Raw genomic sequence first — 22721 nt, forward strand, 5'->3', positions numbered from 1 at the left:
CTTCACACAAATAGAGCTTTCTTTTGGTGGTATTTAATCACTGCTGTTTTTTTTTATTTTTTACAAAAAAAATTAAAATAATACATTTTTGAAAAATAAATGTTTTTTACTTTTTTTCCTGTCAGTAAATTTTGTAACAAAATAATTTTTCGCCTTCACTGATGTGCGTTGATGAGGCGGCAATGATGGGCACTGATAGGCTGAACTGGTGGGCATTGATGAGGAGGCACTAATATGCAGCACTTATGGGTGGCACTGATGGGCATTGATGGACAACAGTGATGGGCAGCGCTGATTGCCAGCACTGACTGGCATGGCTAATGGGCACTAACTGGTGGCACTGATTGTTGCCACTGGTGGACACTGTATTTTGACACTATACAGGCATACCTCACTTTTAAGTACACAATGGGGTTTATTTACTAAAGCTGGAAAGTGCAAAATCAGGCTCACTTCTGCATAGAAACCAATGGGCTTCCAGGTATTATTACCAAAGCTTAATTGAAGAAGCTGGGATTAGAAGCTCATTGGTTTCTATGCAGAAGTGAGCGTGGTTTTGCACTTTCCATCTTTAGTAAATAAACCCCATTGTGTACTTAAAAGTGGGGTATGCCTGCATTTCTTTATTGTAATCAGGGCACTGATCATTAGTGCCCTGATTACATCATCGGCAGCTCTGCTCTTCTCTCTCCCCCTCACCCCTCCTCCCTGCCTGTCAGCTCCATGCCTGCATCTGTCTCCACCCCGCCTCCACAGCTATTAAAAATAAAAAAAACGTACAAAGGTCACGGCTACCCCCTCTATTATAAGCAGGCATACCACACTGTGCAAGTTTTTTCGAAAAACGATTCTTGTGAATACCTATATAGAGCCATCTTCAGGCCGGTCATGTGACTCGTGGCCGCTTTACATCTCCCAGACAGGGCTTCTGCGGCATCGTGACCTCCCCGGCTGACATCAGAGGGAGAGCTCAGCCCCTCCTGCAGAAGCCAAATATCGGAGCTGCTATAAATCAGCCACGAGTCACGTGTCCATCCTGAAGATGGCTCTAAATAGGTACCGTATATACTCGAGTATAGGCCGACCCGAATATAAGCCGAGGCCCCCAATTTACCCCCAAAAAAACTGGCAAACTTATTGACTCGTGTATAAGCCGAGGGTGAGACATGCCTGTCCATCCCTGTGTGTGTGTCCGTCCATCCCTGTGTGTCCGTCCATCCCTGTGTGTCCGTCCATCCATCCCTGTGTGTGTGTGTGTCCATCCATCCATCCATCCCTGTGTGTGTGTGTCTCCATCCATCCATCCATCCATCCCTGTGTGTGTGTGTCTCCATCCATCCATCCATCCATCCATCCCTGTGTGTGTGTGTCTCCATCCATCCATCCATCCCTGTGTGTGTGTGTATCCATCCATCCATCCATCCGTGTGTGTGTGTCTCCATCCGTGTGTGTGTGTGTGTGTGTGTGTGTGTGTGTGTGTGTGTGTCTCCATCCATCCATCCATCCGTGTGTGTGTGTCTCCATCCGTGTGTGTGTGTCTCCATCCGTGTGTGTGTGTGTGTGTGTGTGTGTCCAGCCTACCTGTGTTCGCCTTTGTCCCGAGCCTCCGTCCCGTGTCGTGCCTTGCCTTGCCTTCGTCCCGTCCCGTCCTGTCCCGTGCCGTGCCTTGCCTTGCCTCCGTCCCGTGCCCTCTTCGTCGGCGGCCATTGTAAAATTCAAAAGCCGCGCCTCCTCCTTCGCCTGTGATAGGCGGAACACTGAATTTCCCAGCAGCCTGTGTTCCGCCTATCACGGACGTCGTATCATCCTCGTCCGTAGTACGAGGATGAGAAGATGCCCGTGATAGGCGGAACACAGGCTGCTGGGAAATTCAGTGTTCCGCCTATCACAGGCGAAGGCGGAGCCGGAGGCGCGGCTTTTGAATCAGAATGGCCGCTGTCTGTCTGCTCGACACGCTGATCGAGCGGGCAGACAGCGATGACTCGAGTATAAGCCGAGGGGGGCACTTTCAGCCTCAAAAAAAGAGGCTGAAAATCTCGGCTTATACTCGAGTATATACGGTATTTACAATTCTCGTTTTTAGAAGTGACTTACATAGTGTGGTTTGCCTGCCCATAACAGAGGGGCTGGCAGTGACCATTGACTTGGACTTTAAGTGGATATTCTATCCAAAAGTAAAACAAACATTTTGATTAAGATACAGCTCTAATCCTGTATAGGGCGGTTTATCGGAAAAGAACATTTGGTTCCGATTGGCTGCTATGGGTGGAAAACTTTACACTTTAACCACTTTCAGACCGGACCATTTTGCTGGTCAATGACCAGAGGTCTTTTTACAATTTGGCACTGCGCTGCTTTAACTGGTAATTGCGCGGTCATGCAATGTTGTACCCAAACAAAATTTGCGTCCTTTTCTTCCCACAAATAGAGCTTTCTTTTGATGGTATTTGATTGCCTCTGCGATTTTTATTTTTTGCGATATAAACGTAAAAAGACCGCAAATTTTGAAAAAAAATGATATTTTCTAATTTTTGTTATTAGAAAAATCCAATAAACTCAATTTTAGTCATACATTTAGGCCAAAATGTATTCAGCCACATGTCTTTGGTAAAAAAAAAAAAGTCAATAACTGTATATTTATTGGTTTGTGCAAAAGTTGTCACATCTACAAACTAAGGTACGTTTTCTGGAATTTACGCAGCTTTTAGTTTACGACTGCCTATCTCATTTCTTGAGGTGCTAAAATGGCAGGGCAGTACAAAACCCCCCCAAATGACCCCATTTTGGAAAGTAGACCCCCTAAGGAAATTGATAAGTGGCATGTTGAGCCCATTGAATATTTTATTTTTTTGCCTCAAGCGATTGAATGACAAAAAAAAAATTTTTTTTTTTTTTTTTTTTACACAAAGTTGTCACTAAATGATATATTGCTCACACATGCTATGGGAATATGTGAAATGACACCCCAAAATAAATTCTGCTGCTTCTCCTGAGTACGGGGATACCACATGTGTGGGATTTTTTGGGAGCCTAGCCGCGTACGGGGCCCTGAAAGTCAAGAACCGCCTTCAGGTTTTCTAAGGGCGTAAATATTTGACTTCACTCCTCACTACCTATTACAGTTTTGAAGGCCATAAAATGCCAAGATAGCACAAAACCCCACAAATGACCCCATTTTAGAAAGTAGACACCCCAAGCTATTTGCTGAGAGGCATGTTGAGTCCATGGAATATTTTATATTTTGCCACAAGTTGCGGGAAAATTACAAACTTTTTATTTTTATTTTATTTTTTCACAAAGTTGTCACTAAATGATATATTGCTCACGCATGCCATGGGCATATGTGAAATGACACCCCAAAATAAATTCTGCTGCTTCTCCTGAGTACGGGGATACCACATATGTGGGACTTTTTGGGAGCCTAGCCGCGTACGGGGCCCCGAAAACCAAGCACCACCTTCAGGCTTTCTAAGGGCGTTACAGTTTTGAAGGCCATAAAATGCCAAGATGGCACAAACCCCCCCCCCCCCCCAAATGACCCCATTTTGGAAAGTAGACACCCCTAAATTTAGGGGTACACTAGTGAGACTAGGTAATAAATGGCGGGTGCCCTGAAACTATAAAAAAATAACTAACCAACCAGCGTCACCTGTAACAGTTATATGGTGATCACTGGTGAAAGGGTTAACTAGGGGGCAATCAGGGGGCTTTATGCGGTAGTATATGGGGGTCCCTGGCGCTATAAAAAGCTGCGGCGAACCTAAATACCTACCTGCCTAACTAGCGTCACCTGTGACACTAATACAGCGATCAGAAAAATGATCGCTTATTAGGCTGGGTTCACACTGGAGCGATGCAGGAACGCCACGAATCCGCGGCGGGTTCCCGCATCGCATGCCTCCCGGCGGCAGTTCACACTGCCCTATGCGAACTGCTGGGAGTGTCAGTGAAATGTTAATGACACCCCCAGATCAGTTCGCATATCGCAGTGCGATCTGCAAACTCGGATCGCATGGTGTGAACACCCATGCGATCCGATTCTGCTGCGGACCAAAAAAAGGGTCCCGTGCGAATTTGCGGCGGGTGCGGCGCGAATTCAGCCATACTATCTGTATGGCTGAACTCGAATCGCACAGAGATCGGATGTGATTTGCACTGCAGTGCGGTGCGAATCACATCCGTTCTCATAAACCGCTGCAATGTGAACCCAGCCTTAGTGACACTGGCGACGGGGGGTGATCACGGGGTTAAACCTTTATTGGGGGGTACATTAGAACTAAAGGGGGCTAACCCTAACTGCCCTAACAGTTATTACAGTCACAAATGACACCAATGCAAAAAAAAAAAAAAAAAATGCAATTCGTGTCACTGTGACTGGGGGGGCAGGGGTAATTGGGGGGGTGATCGGGGGGTGAAGGGGGGGTGTGAGTGTGCCTGGCATGTTCTACTGTGTAGTGTCGTGTTGGTGCAACTCACCGATCCTCTCTCCTCTGGGCCGGAACGAAAAATACAGACACGGAGGAGAGATTACATCACTTCCTCTCCTGTGTTTACATTACAGGAGAGGAAGTGATGTCACGGAGCATTTCCATTCGTCGGGAGCGATCGCGAGGGGGTGGCCATGAATGAATGGCCGTCCCCTCGTCCGGGATCGCTCCCGAACGAATACCGACCGCCGCAGGGACCGGGGGGGGGGGCCCGATCGGGCCCCCCACCCGCGGGAAGGCAGGGATGTACAGGTACGCCCATATGCCTGCCCGTGCCATTCTGTCGACGTACATCGTCGTGCGGCGGTCGGCAAGTGGTAAAAAAAAAAAAAAAAAAGGACCTTAAAAGCGGGAGTTCCGCCGTTTTTTTTTTTTTTTTTTTAAAAGCCAGCAGCTACAAATACTGCAGCTGCTGACTTTTAAAATAAGGACACTTACCCGCCCAGCGCACCCGCGATGTCCGCACCCGAAGCCGATCTCTTGATCGTCTCTCGGGTGCTGCCGCCGCCATCTTGGGTATGGGAATCAGGAAGTGGAGTCGCGCTGCGCAATAAGGATGGTCCCCGCTGTCTCTGGGATCCGTGTGTTTCCCAGCAGACAGCGGGGGACCTGCGGAAAAGGGGCGTAAATATATCCGCAGATATCTATGCCGGAAGTGAGTGCAGATACCTGTACTGTACAGGTACCTGCACCCCCTCCCCCCTGAAAGGTGCCAATTGTGGCGCCGGAGGGGGGGGGGGGGTTCCAATGAGCGGAAGCTCCACTTTAGGGTGGAGCTCCGCTTTAACAGTAGTTTCCCAGTTCGGTGTCCACATACATGTGGTGGTACGGATATCACTGGCTTAAAAGGACACGGTGGGGCTTATTCTTCCATCTCAACATTAGAGCTGCAAGGTTTCCATAATCGGTGCCAAGTGTGTCCTAAACGTTTATTTTTATTTTTTGGGAACCCATACCAACAACCCCACTGTGAGCACAATAATGTCATCTCACCTGACATATTCCGTTAGAGATGGAACTTTGGATGACCTGGTCTTAATCATCTGTAAGGAGACGGGGACAGAAAAGGTGAGAATGAGGTACCAGGAAAGTCATTATTGATCTGATGAAGGTGACAACGAGGTGCTGCTGTGAAGATGAAGCCTATTAATGTGGACAGAGAACATAACATGTTGTATTTCACAATCTTACACCTATAACAATCCTGGTGACACCAATAACCTTACTAAGGGGCACAAATACACCCGTATGCCTGTTTGAAGTCCAATTCCAGGCACCATCATTTTCACAGAACAAGTCCTTCATAGATGCTTACCTCTGCCATTATAACTGAAATCCAGCCTTCTCTTCTCTCTTGCGCAGTTGTATCGGCTCCAGTGACAGCTGGTGGTATATTTTTTTTTGGGGGTGGGGGGGGGGCGTCAAACAATGCACCCACAGCCAGACACCCCCGGTTAGGTCAGTTACCAGCCCCGCACTTACCCCATCTGTGTCATGGGCAGCGCTTCCTCTGGGCTACGGGCAGCAGCTTCCCCCTGTGTGAACTCTTCCTTGGCATCACGGAAGCCGTTGAGTGTCTCCTTCCTTCCTCCTAGGCAGCCAATAGAATCGCTTCTCCTCTTGGCAAATCGGGTGACAGGTTTTAGGACCTGCCTCCTGATTAGCTGGGGAGGAGAATCGGGAAGACGATAGCGAATATTAAATTTGCTATTTCCACACAACTAGGGAGCCCACCCTTTTTTGAAGCCTATTAGAGTCTCTGGTTCTAATCACGAGCTTCCAAAACAACCCCATTGGAATCCATGTGCCCGGCTCCCCACATGTAGATTAGGGGGCTGCACATGGCTAGGGGGGCCCTGCATTAGGGGCTGCCACTGATCGGCTCCTGTCTTGGACTGAAATTGCTTACTCTGATTTTACTACACACTGTGAGCTTCTAGAAATGTGCGGCAAGTGAGATAGAGCCCACCAAATTTCCTGGCTGGAGGATGTGTAGAATTAACTAGCTCTTTCCTCCCCAGCCTGATTGTCACTAGCCAGCACCTTTTATCCATTGAATTTGAGCTCTTTTAATGATGGGAGGATCGGCATCACGTGTGGGCATTACCTAAGGCACTTTGCGGTTTTCAGGAGGCCTTTTACAGCCCCTCCCTCATGTCATTAATACCTGCATTGCATTGCAGGGTAAGTTGATCTTTTTTTCCCTTCTAAATTCCAGCTCCCCTATGTACCAATATAGCAATAATGTACTTATTAAAAAAAAAATTTTTTTTAAATAGGATTTTTTTGTACTCACCGTAAAATTATTTTCTCTGCAGTTCACTGACTGACACAGCTCCTTTACTTAGACCATCAGTTACGCCACCTTCAGAAGAGGACTAGGCAAAACATGTTAACATGTACAACAAAACCAGAACTTTCTAGTTCCGCCCAAGGGGCGGTCCCTTCAGTAACAACCCCCCAGTCTGCATACTGCAGCCTCAGTACGTCAACAAGCAGTAGAACATAAAAAAAAAAAAATATAGGAGGGGCGGGGGCTGTGTCAGTCAGTGAACTACAGAGAAAATAATTTTACGGTGAGTACAAAAAAATCCTATTTTAAAAATTTTTTTTTTTTTAATAAGTATGAATAATGTAATGTAACTGCACGGACAGATCAGAAGCAGCACACAATATGAAACATATCTGCTGCATGCCCAGCAATCTGCATTGTCTGCCAGGCATCAGGATGGCGGCTTACCAGTAATACCTCACTGTCCTCCTCGATCTTCCCTTTCCATTCATATCTGGTGAGGGAAACAACAGAAGATAGTTGTGAACATGACATGGCGTAAACAACCATTGCCTCCACAGTGGAGCCTACACAGTGCTTGATGGTGAAACAAGTCCCTGAATTTCATGTTGGAGAGTCAGGCCCCATTGCCACACTCCACTGCAACTTTTTTTGCTCGAATTACAGCAAGCTTTTGACATGGGAATTTATAGATAGGCAACTCTTATCCTCATATTGATTAGTGGTTCCAAATTAATAATAACTACTGCAGTAGGGAACAGACACAAAAGATACGCCCCGCATCTTTCCAAATAACTGTTCTGCTTTATTATGATGCAATTGAAGGTTTTTATACACATGATTACGTAGGTATCACATATTACAATTGTATATTTATGGTAATAAGGGGCGTAACATAGGCAGGCTAATTCTAATCAGGACTCGAAAGAATGCAAACCAAAGAAACACCTTTTGAGATGAATTAGAGCGGAGACTGCGTGCCAAGCCTTGTCATCCACATCAGTGCCTGACTTCACAAATGCACTTCTGGAAGAATGGTCAAAATTCCCACAGACACATCTCCTAAACAATGTGGGCAGCCTTCCCAGAAGAGTTGAAGCTGTTATAGCTGCAAAGGTTGGGCAAACACAATATTGAGCTCTAAGGACCAAGTCTGGGATGCCCTTAAAGTTCATGTAAAGCCAGTGTCCCAATACTTTTGGTAATGTAGAGTATATATTTTCTGTCTGGTCGAGTGCTGTTTTTTCTAGTTTTATATTATTTATATGCAGAAGTACTTTGAAAGCAATATATAAGCACCCCTATGCCTCCGTACTCACGCTCAGAAGTGGATGCATACGTAAGTTGCGCATGCATATGCAAACATTGTGTTTACACCACACGTGCGGTATTGCCACAAACGTTCGTGCGAGAGCAATAATTAGTATTTCGCTGTGAGGCTTCTCCCTTTTTCTATTTGATGCATACCCTTGTCGAAGCTTGTTGATGGAGTGCAGGCTGCAGGGTCGGCCTGTCCATAAAAGGGCTCACGAGTGCCGCCCCCTCTCTCCAGCCACCCCCTCTATGAATAATGGATACATAGCGTGAATCTATCCATGCCCGCTGCTGCCACCCCCTATTCTGCGTCTGGCCCCTTTTCGGACGCCGGGCGCCCGACTTCCAGCAGCAGGGGTGTTTTTTGAAGCACCTAATTAGAGCCAGAGGCTCTAATAGGCTTGAAAATAGGTGGACTCGGAGCGCAAAGCATTGTGCTCAGAATCCACCCAGGTGTGTTAGAAAAGCGAATATTCATTTGCTTTTCTAACACCTCTTCGCCAATCAGGATTGGCTGAAAGGACAGTTGCTGCTATTGGACGCCTATCAGGAGTAGGGAAGGAGATGCATGAAGGACACAGCTCACCCCTGTCTAACCCACTGCAACGTCCCACAGCTCGCCACAGTCATCCACTGCCTGACCAGTCAAGATAGGATAAGTGCCGGTCAGACGGCAAGCAGGCGCGGGGCACAGTGGCTGCATTTGATGGGGCACAGTGAGGCTGCATTTGATGTTTTTTGTTCAGAATTTCTCAGTTTGTTTGCGTCCCCCAAAGATTTTGAGCATCAGCTGCCAATGGCAGGCTGAGGCTTTTATTTTCATGTCTGGGACTTTTCTGCTGAACCTGGTCGATTGTCTTAGCTCTCATGCGCACTGGACGTTATAACAAAGCCAGTAACGTTAGCTGCAGAAAACTGTAGAGTGAGTTTTTCAGCTTTTTTTTTTTTTAGCAAAACTATACTCCCATAAAAGCTTATGGTTTAAAAACGCTGAATAGCCACTTTTTAAGCTGTTTTCAGCTTTTTTCAGAGTTCGAGCATTTTTACAGCTGAAAAACTCCTCTTAACCCACTAGTTCTGGGTGTTTTTTCCAGCCTGGACACATAGGATAACATGCTGGGAAGCTTGGCTGGAGAAAAAGAAAAAAAACGTCTGAAGCCAAAAACAGCAGCTGTAAAAACGTCCAGTGTGCACGAGGCCTAATAAGCACCTTGAGCACTGGACCACTTCTATTGTTGGAGCACCCAGCACTTTCATGAGCACCTGGATGGACTTGTATGATCAATCATTAGGTTTTTGATTGGGAGCGATTTAGGAAGTTTTTTTTTTTTTATTATATTTATTTTTTTATATTAATTTGATTCACATTCTGGTGCGTTCTCACCTGTTACAAAGTGGCATCTATCAAATGTTTATTTGGGATCTTTGCATTGTATGTTTATTTCATTTTTTTTTAGGAGTTGAGGGTTACTTTAAGACGCAGCGCACAATTTCCTTTCTGTTATAACTGGAAGCAGTGCAGAAAAATAGATCGTCTAGCTCACCCCTGCAGGCAGCCATAAGCACTGTTGGTGTGGGCAGTCAGTAGAATCATCTCATGATAGGAATGCCCTTAGCCCATTGCCCCCTGCTGGCCAATACATGGGGGGCCTCTTACTGCCCAATACCTAGGGGGCCCATTAGCTGCATTTTCTTGCTCAATGTAAATGGAACAAACATTATTCTTTCCTCCTCCTCCTTACTTGTGTCGCGCTGCTGTTGACGTTATACCTGCAGAGCCAGATCATTGCTTTGTATGCGAGTGCTGTGGTCCAAATCTCCAGTGTACTTTAAACCTTGTTGCAGCACTGAGCAGTGTAAAAAAAACATAAACGAGCCCCATATTTATTACTGTAAGGCCTCATGCATATGGGCAGAAAAGCAGCTCTATTCCAGCCAATCTGTCCATGCACATTGCGGCATTTAAATTTGTATTTTAGGCCGCATTCAAGGGTGTAAAAAAAGTCAAACCTGCATTTGTAGATGAGCCTACTGGTATAATTTACACACGTATGTACATAAACATATTCATTCTAGTGGCTTATACAATAAATGAATATTGTAGCCAATAGAATGAGTGGACACACGCACACTTATAAATGCCGTATGCCCATAAACTCTCATAATTGCGTGCAAAAATTAGCATTTTTTTACGCTGGATTTTTTTGGAAGATGGAATATTTTTAAATGTCCGTGTGCATAAATGCAGCCTGGCTGCAGTACACCAATGCATAACTGGGTTTTAACAGTAACATTAATCAGAACTAAAAGGAAGTTATTAAAACATATTACTGAGCACATTTTCACCCCTACTGACCTGGTGGTGAGTTTTGCACATTTTAGATACTCACCCACCTAGCATATCCAGCTGAGATCCTCTTCACTTCTGGCAGCGCTCAGTCCAGCGCCACAATGTTTTGGTGTGACGCCATTAAGAGGTTGCTGACTGTTCCGGGTTCAGCTGGCGCACATTCCGATGACGCCCTGCTAGGCCTGTCCCCTCCATCTTTACTGAAAAAAAGGCTTTGCTTCCTGGGATATGTGAAGTGCATATAAAAGATGGCAAAAGGGGAGGACAGTGTGCATCTTTCGCCTAGACCAGGGGGTCTCCATCTCCAGTGCCCCATCATTGGCATCAGTGGGAGCAATGGCGTCTCACCGCTGACGTCAGTGGGAGCAATGGCGCCTCACCGCTGGCGTCAGTGGGAGCAATTTGCGTCCCACCACTGGCGTCAGTGAGAGGAATGGGTGCCCCACCCCATTGCGCCAGTGGGAGGAATGGGTGCCCCACACCACTGGCGCCAGTGGGAGGAATGGGTGCCCCACACCACTGGCGCCAGTGGGAGGAATGGGTGCACCACACCACTGGGAGGAATGGGTGCCCCACCCCACTGGGAGGAATGGGTGCCCCACCCCACTGGGAGGAATGGGTGCCCCACCCCACTGGGAGGAATGGGTGCCCCACCCCACTGGCGCCAGTGGGAGGAATAGTGTCCCAACAATTTATTAAAAAAAAAAAAAAATTGGTAAATAAATAAAAAAAAAAAAAAAAAACATACAGGTTTGGAGATCTGAAATGAGTGTGACATGGAAGACAATGGTGTAAGATGCCACATGTGACGGGGAAGTGGGGAGACAATAGATATAAGAAACAGGGATGTTATCCGGGTGCATAGCTCACATGGAGGTGATCTGTGGTATAATGTTCACACAGGCTGCCAGCTTCTTCTCCACCAGACCCCTGTACAAAAACATCATACATGTTAGAACACACACAGAAACACGCTTTAACATCAGGGCCGTCTTTAAGGCAGGGCAAAAGGGGCAGCTGCCCTGGGCCCTGTCATTGTTGTGGGGCCCAAAGCAGCTGCCTCATATTGACAACTATCTTAATTTAAATTCACTTGTCCCTTGAAGTTTTAGTCCTGTGCTGTGTCCCGATATCTCAGTGTGAAGTGCTGGTACTAATTCTGCCCAGCTCTGCCCTATTGTTGTGTACAGATGACTCACCTGCAGACCCTGTGTTTACATGTAAATAACCGGCATTCATATGTAAATAGCGGCAGCATTACTAATAAATAGCTGCGGCCAGCGGCATTGATATATAAATAAAGGTGGCATTCATATGTATAGCATGATCCCCTGCAGTGAGGAGATGATGTACTGTAACCTCTAGCAACCAATCAGTGAGCAGTATTACTATACAGTAATTTCTAGCAACCAATTAACAAGCACAAATCATTTGCTGTAACCTCTAGCAACTAATCAGTAAGCTGTAATATGTGCTATAACCTCTAGCAACCAATCATTAAGCAGTATTGATATGTTGTAACCACTGGCAACCAATCGCAATTGCTGCCTGATCTGATACAGTAAACTGATTTGAAGTCTAGCTGCTATTGTATGTCTCAGAGCAGGTAGAAATTGCATTGGGGGGCCCCAAGAAAATGTTTGCCCAGGGTCCAATCAATATTAAAGACGGCCCTGTTTAACATACATGTATTATCTTCAATTAGCAGGCTACATATAGAAGGTCAGAATCAGAATTTCACTATTACGTTTTGAGAAATATGGGCACGTTCCTCTCAGTATAGGTCTCTCTAATAAACACTTTGGGGGTTGATTTACCAAATCTGGTGTACAGAGAATCTGGTGCAGGTGTACATGGTAACCAATCAGCTTCCAGGTTTTTATTTTCAAAGCTTAAAGCGGAGTTCCACCCACTTTTGAGAGGTGGTCTTAAATAAAAGACCACCCCTCGTTTTTGGCTAGTTAAAAAATATATATATTTTTTTTAAACTTACAGCCTGTACTTCCGATCCATCTGGTCCGCGGCGCAGGACGTCACATCCTCTTCTTCGGGGCCCCCACCCCGATGTCTTCTGTGGCATGGTGTGTCCCAGAAGACAACCGACCATTCACAAAGCGCTGCGCGACTTGCGCATGCTCAGTAGGAAACGGGCAGTGAAGCTGCAAGGCTCCACTGCCGGTTTCCCTTAATTAGAATGGTGGCGCCTGCACCTGATCCAATCGGCCTCGGAGAGCCAACATTGCGGGCTCCCTGGACAGGTAAGTGTCCTTATTAAAAGTCAACAGCTACAGTGTTTGTAGCTGCTGAATAATAATAATAATAATAATAATAATAAATATATATATATATATATTTGCGGTTGGAACACCACTTTAAATCTGAAGTTAGAAGCCGATTGGTTTCTATGCACAGCTGTGCCAGATTCTGTGTGCACCAGTTTTAGAAAATCTCTCCCTTTCGTTTATTTAAACAAAAAAATAAAATAAAGTGGAACGTGAACCAAACCTTTTTTTGCTTGGTTTAAAATAGCAAGGAGTTAAAGTTGTAAATTCTCAAGGTTTTTAATGCATTCTATGCATTAAGGTGAAAAACCTGTGCTGATGCTCCCCCCCTCCCTTCCCCAGAGCCCCCCTTTTACTTAGCTGAACCCGTGTTCCTTCCAGCGTCAAGGACGAGCCCAACAGCTCCAGCCGCTGTCTAGGGTCCTCATTAGATGGACTGTTAGCAGCAGGAGCCATTGGTTCCCATTGCTGTCAATCAAATCCAATGACACGGGGGGCAGGACTGAGTCTTGCTGTCTGTGTCAATGGACGCAGCAGCAGGACTCAGGAGCACACCTGCACGAGTGCCCCCATGGAAATCGGCTCTGCGTGGGGGGCACTCGCCGAAGAGGAGAAGCCAGGAGCACCACCGGGGGACCCCAGAAAATTAGGATCGGGGCCGCTCTGTGCAAAACAGTTGCACAGAGCAGGTAAGAGCCTGTGTTAGTTAATGGAGCCGTCTTAATATACACTACAGAAGTCGCTCCGATTTCAAAAAAGGTTCCTGTATGCCCTTGTACACACGGTCGGACATTCCGACGGAAAATGTCCGATCGGACCGTGTTGTCGGATAATCCGACCATGTGTGGGCTCCATTGGACTGTTTTCGTCGGAATAGCCGACGGACCAAGTTTTCCAGCTTGGCTATAAAACTTTCCGACAACATGATCCGATCGGACTTTGTCCGATCATGTGTAGAGAATTCCGATCGAACAAAGTGCCACGCATGCTCAGATCAAATTCCTAAACCAAAGCTATTGGCTACTAGCCTGAACGTAGTCCCTTTGTAACTAAATAACATCATCACATTCTGAACGATCGGATTGTCCGACAACTTTGTCCGACCGTGTGTATGTAACAGTTTCGGACAAAATCCGGCGGATTTGGTTGTCGGAATGTCCGACCGTGTGTACAAGGGCTACTACTTCAATCCGACTTCTAGGCGACTTGTACCAATTGATTTCAATGAAAGTCGGCTTCAAGTCGGATCTCCATCTATATTGAAGCGACAGTTCCTCACAGCTCCTGTTGTGCCACGAAAACAGGAAACGAGCAGAAATCCCCCTGATAGGGACAGAGAACGCAATAAAAAAAAACTGACAGAGGTTCTTATCTTTTCCCCCATCTATCCATCATTAAAAAGGTTTGTATTTCACTTTAAACCCCTCTCCCTAAGGCCCCTTTCACACTGGGGTGGTGCGGCCATCAGCAGTAAAGCGCCGCTATTTTTAGCGGAGCTTTACCGTCGTTTTAGTGGCTGTCTGCGGGCGCTAGTGGGGTGGTTTTAACCCCTGCTAGCGGCCGAAAAAGGGTTAAAACCGCCCGCAAAGCGCCGCGCTGTGCCATTGATTTCAATGGGTAGGAGCAGTTTAGGAGCGGTGAATACACCGCTCCAAAGATGCGGCTAGCAGGACTTTTTCCACCGTCCTGCTAGCGCACCGCTCCAGTGTGAAAGCCGGGTTTTCAGGCGCTACACAGGCGCTATTTTTAGCGATGTAACGCCTGAAAACCGCCCCAGTGTGAAAGGGGCCTAAACCTGGATTAAACTCATCTTTTTCATTTTCTAATTTTCTCCAGAGGGCTTTATTTTTCTTCTTTTCCCAGCATTTTGTATATTATTTTTTCCATCTTTTAGGCCAATCTGTTCTTTCTTCACCACTAATACACTAACTTAGGATGCTGAACTATCATAAACAAAAAAAAAAGAAAAGAAAAAAAAAAAAAAAAAAAATTAGGTCAAATGCAGTTAAATGAAAAGTAATTAATTATTTAGCCAATATAAAAAAAAAAAAAAAAAAAAAAAAAAAAAAAAGCCCTCCTGATCCGGCTTCATTGAGCTGGGGAAATCTGTGACTTATGTTCAGAGAGGTTCCTCAGAGGAAAGTCCTGTGATTTCTATAAACTGGAGGAAATTACCAGCAACCAACCACATTCCAGTGTTCAGAGCCGACCCACCCCCGGAGCTCATTACTACATACCTGGCAATGTCTTTGGCCACTTTGTCATTAGGACAAGTGACATAAGCAGCAGCGAGGGATCCAGATACATAGGTCTCGGTGGCCATTGAGAATGCCCGCAATCCTATAAGCCTCAGCAAAACAGGAGACATACACACCACGACAGCCTGAAATGGGGTAAAGAAAGAGAAGCCTGTAGATTTCATATATAGAAAACAAACTACATAAAAAAATAAAAAAATAAAGACAAAACAATCTTAAACTAAAATACACGAGAATGCTGATGATGTCCAAGCATGCCCAACCAGCAAACATTTGTGCATGTCTAATGTCGGCCATACACGGTTCGAATTTCGAAAGAATTTTCTTTCGAAAATCGTATCTAAGAATTTTCGTATGAATTTCGCACCATTACTGGGCTGCAGCAACAGCCGATTTTCGTGCGGAAATAAAATGTGAGGAATCGGACATGTTGGAAATTTTTAGAAAAACGAATGATTTTCTAATCAATGATGGGAGAATCGTACGAGAAACGTAATAAGAAAAGAAAATGTACAGAGAGAAAAGAAGATTCCCAGCCAAGAAAAAATTCTTTTCTGTAGCAACATGAGGTGAAATTGAAGGCTTGGTCGGCCGAATTTCGAAAATCAATGGTGGCATCATCGGATCACAAAAAAAACAAATTTTCTGATTTTGAAAAGAAAATTTGTTCGAAATTCGACCATGTATGGCCTGCATAACTCTATACAGTGGCTTGAAAAATTATTCACACCCCTTTAAATTTTCCACATTTTGTCACTTTACAACCAAAAACATAAATTTATTTTATTGGGAATTTAAGTAGGGCTGTGGAAATTAAAGATTAATTCCTTGATTAATCGATTCATTTTTTTGAGCGATCAAAATTCTTTTGAACACAAAAATGAAATCTTATACTTAAGCGGTGAGCAGCTAGATCTTTTCTTTCTACCCATGACCTGGCGTCCTTGCTGAGATCTAAGGAGACCTGAGAGAAGTTTATGGTCCGTGTTCACCCTTTTGATACCCGCTTGCATGACCACCTGTTTGCACAGGGGTCCATGCCATAAGGTGAGAGGGATTAGTTAGACCGGAGGTGGAGGGATTGTCACGCTACTGTGGGAAAAAAAAATAAAAAATAAAAAAAAACTTAAGTCAGTGCTACAGTCTGAATTTAAAATGTATTTGTGTGAACTGTGAAGTTAAGTCATGGATTGTGGAAACTAGTGTCGGGTGATTGTATATAGTGTATACCACATTTACCACCGACTAATGCAGAGTTGCAATGCAAGGAGATCAGCTAAAAGTAGTTGGATCTGTATGTGCATTATAATTAATTGAACTTAGTCGATTAATTGATTAAAAAAAATATCGATTAATCAAACACTACATTTTTAATCAGTAACAGCCCTACATTTAAGGGATGGGCCAGGAGTCTCCAAACTTTCTAAACAGGGGGCCAGTTTACTGTCCTCCGGACTTTAGGGGGGGGCCGGATCCTGGCCACTGGCAGTAGAGAAGGTTCTGATGTCAGTGGGGGAAAAAAAAACAATGGCCCATCATTGGGAGGAATTGTGCCCCGTCATTGGGCCCAATTGTTGGTATCATTGGGAGAAATTGTGCTCCTTCACTGGTCTCAGTGGGGGAAAATTATGCCCCATTGTTGGTATCCATTGATGAAACCTGCCCCAAGGGCCGCATAAAAACAAGAAAAGGGCTGCAGTTTTGAGACTGCTGTGATAGACCAACACAAAGTGGTACATAATTGTGAAGTGGAAGAAAAATTATAAATGGTTTTCTAGATTTTTTACAAATAAATTTGTGAAAAGTGTGGGGTGCATTTGTATTCAGCCCCCCTGGGTCAATACTTTGTAGAACCCCCTTTCATTGCAACTACAGCTACAAGTCTTTTTGGTGATGTCTCTACCAGCTTTGCACATCTAGAGAGTGACATTCTTCTTTGCAAAATAGCTCAAGATCTGTCAGATTGGATGGAGAGTGTCTGTGAAAAGCAAATTCTTGCCACAGATTCTCAATTGGATTTAGGTCTGGACTGTGCCATTCTAAATTCTAACACATGAATATGCTTTGATCTGAACCATTCCATTGAATTGGAATTTATTTACCGCATGCGATAATTCATGCAAATGAGTCATGTGACCCTGTTAAACATTAGTGAATGGACTCCAAAATATATTTTTGTTCTTGGCTTTATCTCCAGAGATGGCTAGAGGTTCCCTCAGCAGAGATTAATTGATTTCCTAGCAGAAAGAACTGCATAGTTCTGTTCCCAACATCACTCAGCAGGAAGCACTACACAGATCACCAATGTACCAGAGCAGTCCTTCCACTGACAACCATTGTTAAATGGGCACCACTCCTAATAACCAACAGCGTAAGGGGGGTCCTCTCCTACTAACCACCTAAGTAAAAAGTCAGCCTCTCCTACTGGCCACTGATGCAAGGGAGAGCCTCTCCTACTGACCACCAATGCAAGGGAGAACCTCTCCTACTGACCACCAATGCAAGGGAGAACCTCTCCTACTGACCACCAATGCAAGGGAGAACCTCTCCTACTGACCACCAATGCAAGGGAGAACCTCTCCTACTGACCACCAATGCAAGGGGGAACCTCTCCTAAAATATCACACCGACTGACATGATTTCATTGTCAGTCTCATCAGCGATCAGCGGCGCAGAGAGAGAGACTCTGGTGTGTTATACGGCACCGCTGGACCAGGAGGAGCTAGGAGATGGGTGGAGCTGAGCCGTTGGCTTGGCAACCCTGCACTCGTTGCTAGCGCCTGGGCCGCCTGGCGTCTAGCAACAAGTGATGTCATCGAGTCAGTCACGTGACTCACGTCATACTTAGAGTCTCAGACTCAAAGCCGACGTGACAGGAGCTGCCTGGAGGAGCGGCACTGTGTGGCAGAGACAGAGCGGAAGCAATCTTCCTTCTATGCGTCCGCCCCTGTGTGTTGGCCCCTCCCACCTGCAGCACCTCCTCCCTCCATCTTGTCCATAGTCATCACAATCACTCACACCGAATGCAGGCCTCCGCCCCTGACAGCAGGAAAGTGACGTGGCATGTGACAATCGGCAACAAATGACAGGTGACATGGCAAGTGGCAATCTGTATCTGGTGGCAGGTGACGTGGCAAGTGAATATCCGCAACATGTGGCAGGTGACGTGGAAATCCGTATCTGATGGCAGGTGACGTGGCAAGTGACAGTCCACAACGTGTGGCAGGTGACGTGGCAAGTGACAGCCCACAACGTGTGGCAGGTGACGTGGCAAGTGACAGCCCGCAACGTGTGGCAGGTGACGTGGCAAGTGACAGTCCGCAACGTGTGGCAAGTGACATGGCAAGTGACAGTCCGCAACGTGTGGCAGGTGACGTGGCAAGTGACAGTCCGCAACGTGTGGCAGGTGACGTGGCAAGTGGCAATCTGCATCTGGTGGCAGATGACGTGGCAAGTGACAATCTGCATCTGGTGGCAGATGACGTGGCAAGTGACAATCTGCAACGTATGGCATAACATTCTATATAACAATGCAATAATAGAAATAATGCGCTTCCAACATCCTGACACCATATTAACCATGGTGCCGGGATGATTGAAGCGCTAACACCAGCCATGTCCCCGATAAATTGGTGCAAAAAAAAAAACGTATTTTCTGGCAGTGCCCCTCCCGAGACGAGACTCTGGATCCGCCCCTGTCCTACTTACCACCAATGCAAGGGGGAACCTTTCTTACTGACCACCAATGCAAGGCATAACCTCTCTTACTGACCACCAATGTAAAGGGAAGCCTTTTAAATAATTTTCACGGTCAGGGCCCCTTTTGTTCAGTTCACTAATGTATAGGAATAGTTTTCCACTGACCTCCAGTGTAAGAGTCACTTTTCTACTGGTCACCATTTTGGATTCCTTTATTATCATTATATCTACAGTTTACGATCATACCAATATACCATAAGCTGTAGATATTTTAGCAGGGGTTCCCCAAGACTCATAAAATCATGTGAAGGGTTCCTCCACTTTAAAAAATAAATAAAAAATTATATATTAAAAAAAAAAAAAAAAAAAAAGTTGAGACAAGCTTGTCTAGGTTGTCTCATCCCATGGTTTTCATAGCAGATAAACCTGCTGAAGATATCTTGATAATGATCATCAACGGGGAGGGTTGGGGCATTAAGAGGCATTCAAGTGCATACGGCATTGTTTTCAAGGAGGGCAATAAGTGTCAGAAGAACTACTAAATATCTTGTTGACGAGGAGAAGTGAAAAGAAGCCGTAATCCTCGGAGAGTGAACTGTGCCTCCTCACCTGACCTCCTTTCTCATGCCAGAATTAGATGTTCTAATGCCATAAAAGTCATTCCCCGGTGTTTTATTAAAGGTTTTGAAGAGATCACATACAAGTAACTGGCATTAACCATGAAAGAAGAGCTACAGTCTCGTCTCATAGTTTAACTACAATTTAAAAAAAACGAATTTCAGCTTCAATATTTCTGCTTCCAGCAATGGCTGACATGACAGAGTGCTATATAACCTTCATAGAGACATACTCACAATGCCAGCTATTATCAGAGCCCCGACTCTGATAGAGGAGGACACGGAATACATAAACTCACCTGCAGAAACATAGAAGCTGAGTGTTAACGTCAAATGCATATAAAAGGTTTGACTCCTACCACCACCTACATATGCATCGTTTTGGATAGAACAGTGAAGGGCTAGAAACTCTGCCAGATTTTCAATTGTTTTCCATGTCCCCATTGTTCACCTAAAGTGGTTGTAAACCTCAGACTTGAAATATGAACAAAGCATATACCTCTACAGTGTGTACTTTCTATTCTCTGCCTCCTTCCTCTGCTATCAGCACGAATCACTTCTGACAAGTTTTCCTGACACCAAGAGAAAAATGGTGACAGGGAGGGATCTCCAGCTGATTGACAGTCTCAGCTCTGTTCCTGTGTGAAGGGGGGTGTGTCCCTTCCCTCCAATCAGCTCTCAGAGCTCGCCTCACTGAGCTTTGCAGTGTGTAATTCCAACTGCCTATCCCTATTTTCTGAAAGCTCAGAAAAGCTTTAAAAATTCTGGACTTTGAATGGATGTGGAAAAGAAAAAAAAAGACGGCAGATAAACATGTACAACTTGTGGGAAGATTTGTTAAACCTCTGGGTATCACCTTGGGTGCCATGGGTGTCCGCAGGTAGGGGCAAGGGGGGTCAAGTGCCCCCCCTGGAATCAGATCTTAAATTCAGCACAGTTGGATCACTATCGGGGTGCGGGCAGCCTGCACCTGGGTGCCATCTGCCAGTGGGGTAACACCATCAAGATGCTGTCAAGCCCCCCCCCCCCCCATCAGTGTAATGTGACTTCGGGCTCTTTTTCCTGCTCAGTCCAGCAGAGAACTCAGCATCGCTGTGACAGGAGAAAGGCGAGCTGCGGGCTATAAAATGTTTCTGCCACTCGACCCCCCCCCCCCCCTTTCTCCTGTCAGGGACAAGAGATGGCGGCTCTCACCAGGTTCCCTGCCCAGCTTCCTGCCCGAAAGACACGCTGCCAAGCACCACCAGAGAGAGAAAAATGGAGCCACTACCAGGGTGCAGACATGCTACACTACTGACCAGAGTCGCCCCCGGGGAACGCAGAGTGAGCGATCATCCAGCCGGAGGGATCACTGCTGTTTCGCTGGGTCTGGTAACAGGGCCTGTTGGCCATTATCCATTACTTATCCTAGGGACTGTACTACTACTACTACTACTGAGGAGGAGGAGGAGGACGACGACCCCTGTGGCATGCTCTGTGATCATTGAGTCTTTCGGACTCGGCTGATAACAGATCGGGGTAAAGGGCCTTAAAAACACAAATAGGAAACATAAGGGGAATACAAAGACACTGAATTTCTACAAACCTTACTAGAAGGCATAAATTGGGGTAAAATCCTAGGAACAAAGAACACGGAGGAGAGATGGGTTTGCTTTAAGAGCATATTAAAGAAGGGCATTAGCCAATGCTTCCCATTGGGTAATAAACTTAAAAGAGCGAACAAAAGTCCTGGATGACTTAACTCCAATGTAAAAATGCATATAAAAGCAAAGGAGAAGGTCTTCAAAAAAATACAAGGTTGAGGGATCATCATCAGCATTCAGACTTTATAAATGCCACAAGAAATGTAAGGGTGCAATAAGGATGTTTAAAATAGAACATAAAAGACACAAAGCGGAGGAGAGCAAAAAAAATATAAAAAAAAACAAGAAATTCTTTAAGTATGTAAACAGTAAAAAATGGAGGACAGACCATATTGGCCCTATAAAGAATGAGGAAGGACATCTGGTTACAAAGGATGGGGAGATGGCGATGGTATTAAATTTATTCTTCTTCTCAGTCTTCACAAGGGAATCTGGGGGGTTTCAGTAACCAAAATTGCAGTGTTTATCCTCAAGACATATCACAGGAAGCACCTCCATGGTTAACAGAGGACAGAATTAAAATTAGACTTGGATAACGTTAATAATTTACCAGGACCAGATGGCTTGCACCCGAGGGTACTTGGGGAACTCAGTCAAATAATTGCAAGACCATTGTTCCTAATTTTTACTGACAGCCTACTGACCGGAATGGTACCAGTTGATTGGAGAAAAGCCAGTGTAACACCAATATTTAAAAAGGGCCGAAAATACATCCCTGGGAATTACAGACCAGTTAGCCTAACATCAATAGTATGCAAGCTCTTGGAGGGGATGATAAGTAACTATATACAAGATTTTAGTAATGAGAATAGTATCATTAGCAATAATCAGCATGGATTCATGAAGAATCATTCTTGCCAAACCAATCTACTAACCTTTTATGAGGAGGGGTAGTTGCCATCTAGATAAAGGAAGGCCCATAGACGTGGTGTATCTGGATTTTGCAAAAGCATTTTTGACACAATTCCTAATAAACATTTACTGTACAAAATAAGGTCCATTGGCATGGACCATAGGGCGAGTACATGGATTGAAAACTGGCTACAAGGGCGAGTTCAGAGGGTGGTGATAAATGGGGAGTACTCTAAATGGTCAGGGGTGGATAGTGGGGTCTGCCAGGGTTCTGTGCCGGGACCAATCCTATTTAATTTGTTCATAAACCTGGAGGATGGGGATGGGGTAAACAGTTCAATCTCTGTATTTGCGGACGATACTAAGCTAAGCAGGGCAATAACTTCTCAGCAGGATGTGGAAACCTTGCAATAAGATCTGAACAAATTAATGGGGTGGGAAACTACATGGCAAATGAGATTCAATGTAAAAAAAAAAAAAAAAATAAAATAAAAAAAAATTAATAATGCATTTGGGTGTCAAAAATATGAATGCAATCTATACACTGGGGGGAGAACCTCTGGGGGAATCTAGGATGGAAAAGGACCTGGGGGTCCTAGTAGATGATAGGCTCAGCAATGGCATGCAATGCCAAGCTGCTGCTAACAAAGCAAACAGAATATTGGCATTAAAAAGGGGATCAACTCCAGAGATAAAACGATAATTCTCCCCTCTACAAGACTCTGGTCCGGCCGCACCTGGAGTATGCTGTCCAGTTCTGGGCACCAGTCCTCAGGAAGGATGTACTGAAAATGGAGTGAGTACAAAGGAGGACAACAAAGCTAATAATGGGCCTGGAGGATATTAGTTATGAGGAAAGGTTGTGAGCACTGAACTTATTCTCTCTGCAGAAGAGACACTTGGAGAGGGGATATGATTTCAATATA

At 45.2% G+C, this 22721-nt stretch overlaps 1 protein-coding gene across 3 annotated transcripts in view; it reads right to left on the reverse strand.

Moving 5' to 3' along the window:
• Nucleotides 1–22721, reverse strand: part of CUTA (cutA divalent cation tolerance homolog) — a 38265-nt gene that overhangs the window by 2994 nt on the left and 12550 nt on the right. For all 3 annotated transcript variants that reach the window (XM_077484727.1, XM_077484729.1, XM_077484730.1), the window contains 5 exons: nucleotides 19538–19599; nucleotides 14964–15109; nucleotides 11315–11374; nucleotides 7228–7273; nucleotides 5481–5530 (listed from right to left, as the gene is read on the reverse strand). In XM_077484727.1, coding sequence (XP_077340853.1) covers nucleotides 5481–5530; nucleotides 7228–7273; nucleotides 11315–11374; nucleotides 14964–15109; nucleotides 19538–19599 — 364 coding nt within the window. The remainder of the gene's footprint in view (nucleotides 1–5480; nucleotides 5531–7227; nucleotides 7274–11314; nucleotides 11375–14963; nucleotides 15110–19537; nucleotides 19600–22721) is intronic.

The sequence above is a fragment of the Lithobates pipiens genome, unplaced genomic scaffold, assembly GCF_037356315.1.
Source record: "Lithobates pipiens isolate NorthernLeopardFrog02 unplaced genomic scaffold, aLitPip1_a1.2 Scaffold_1, whole genome shotgun sequence".
NCBI lineage: Eukaryota > Metazoa > Chordata > Amphibia > Anura > Ranidae > Lithobates > Lithobates pipiens.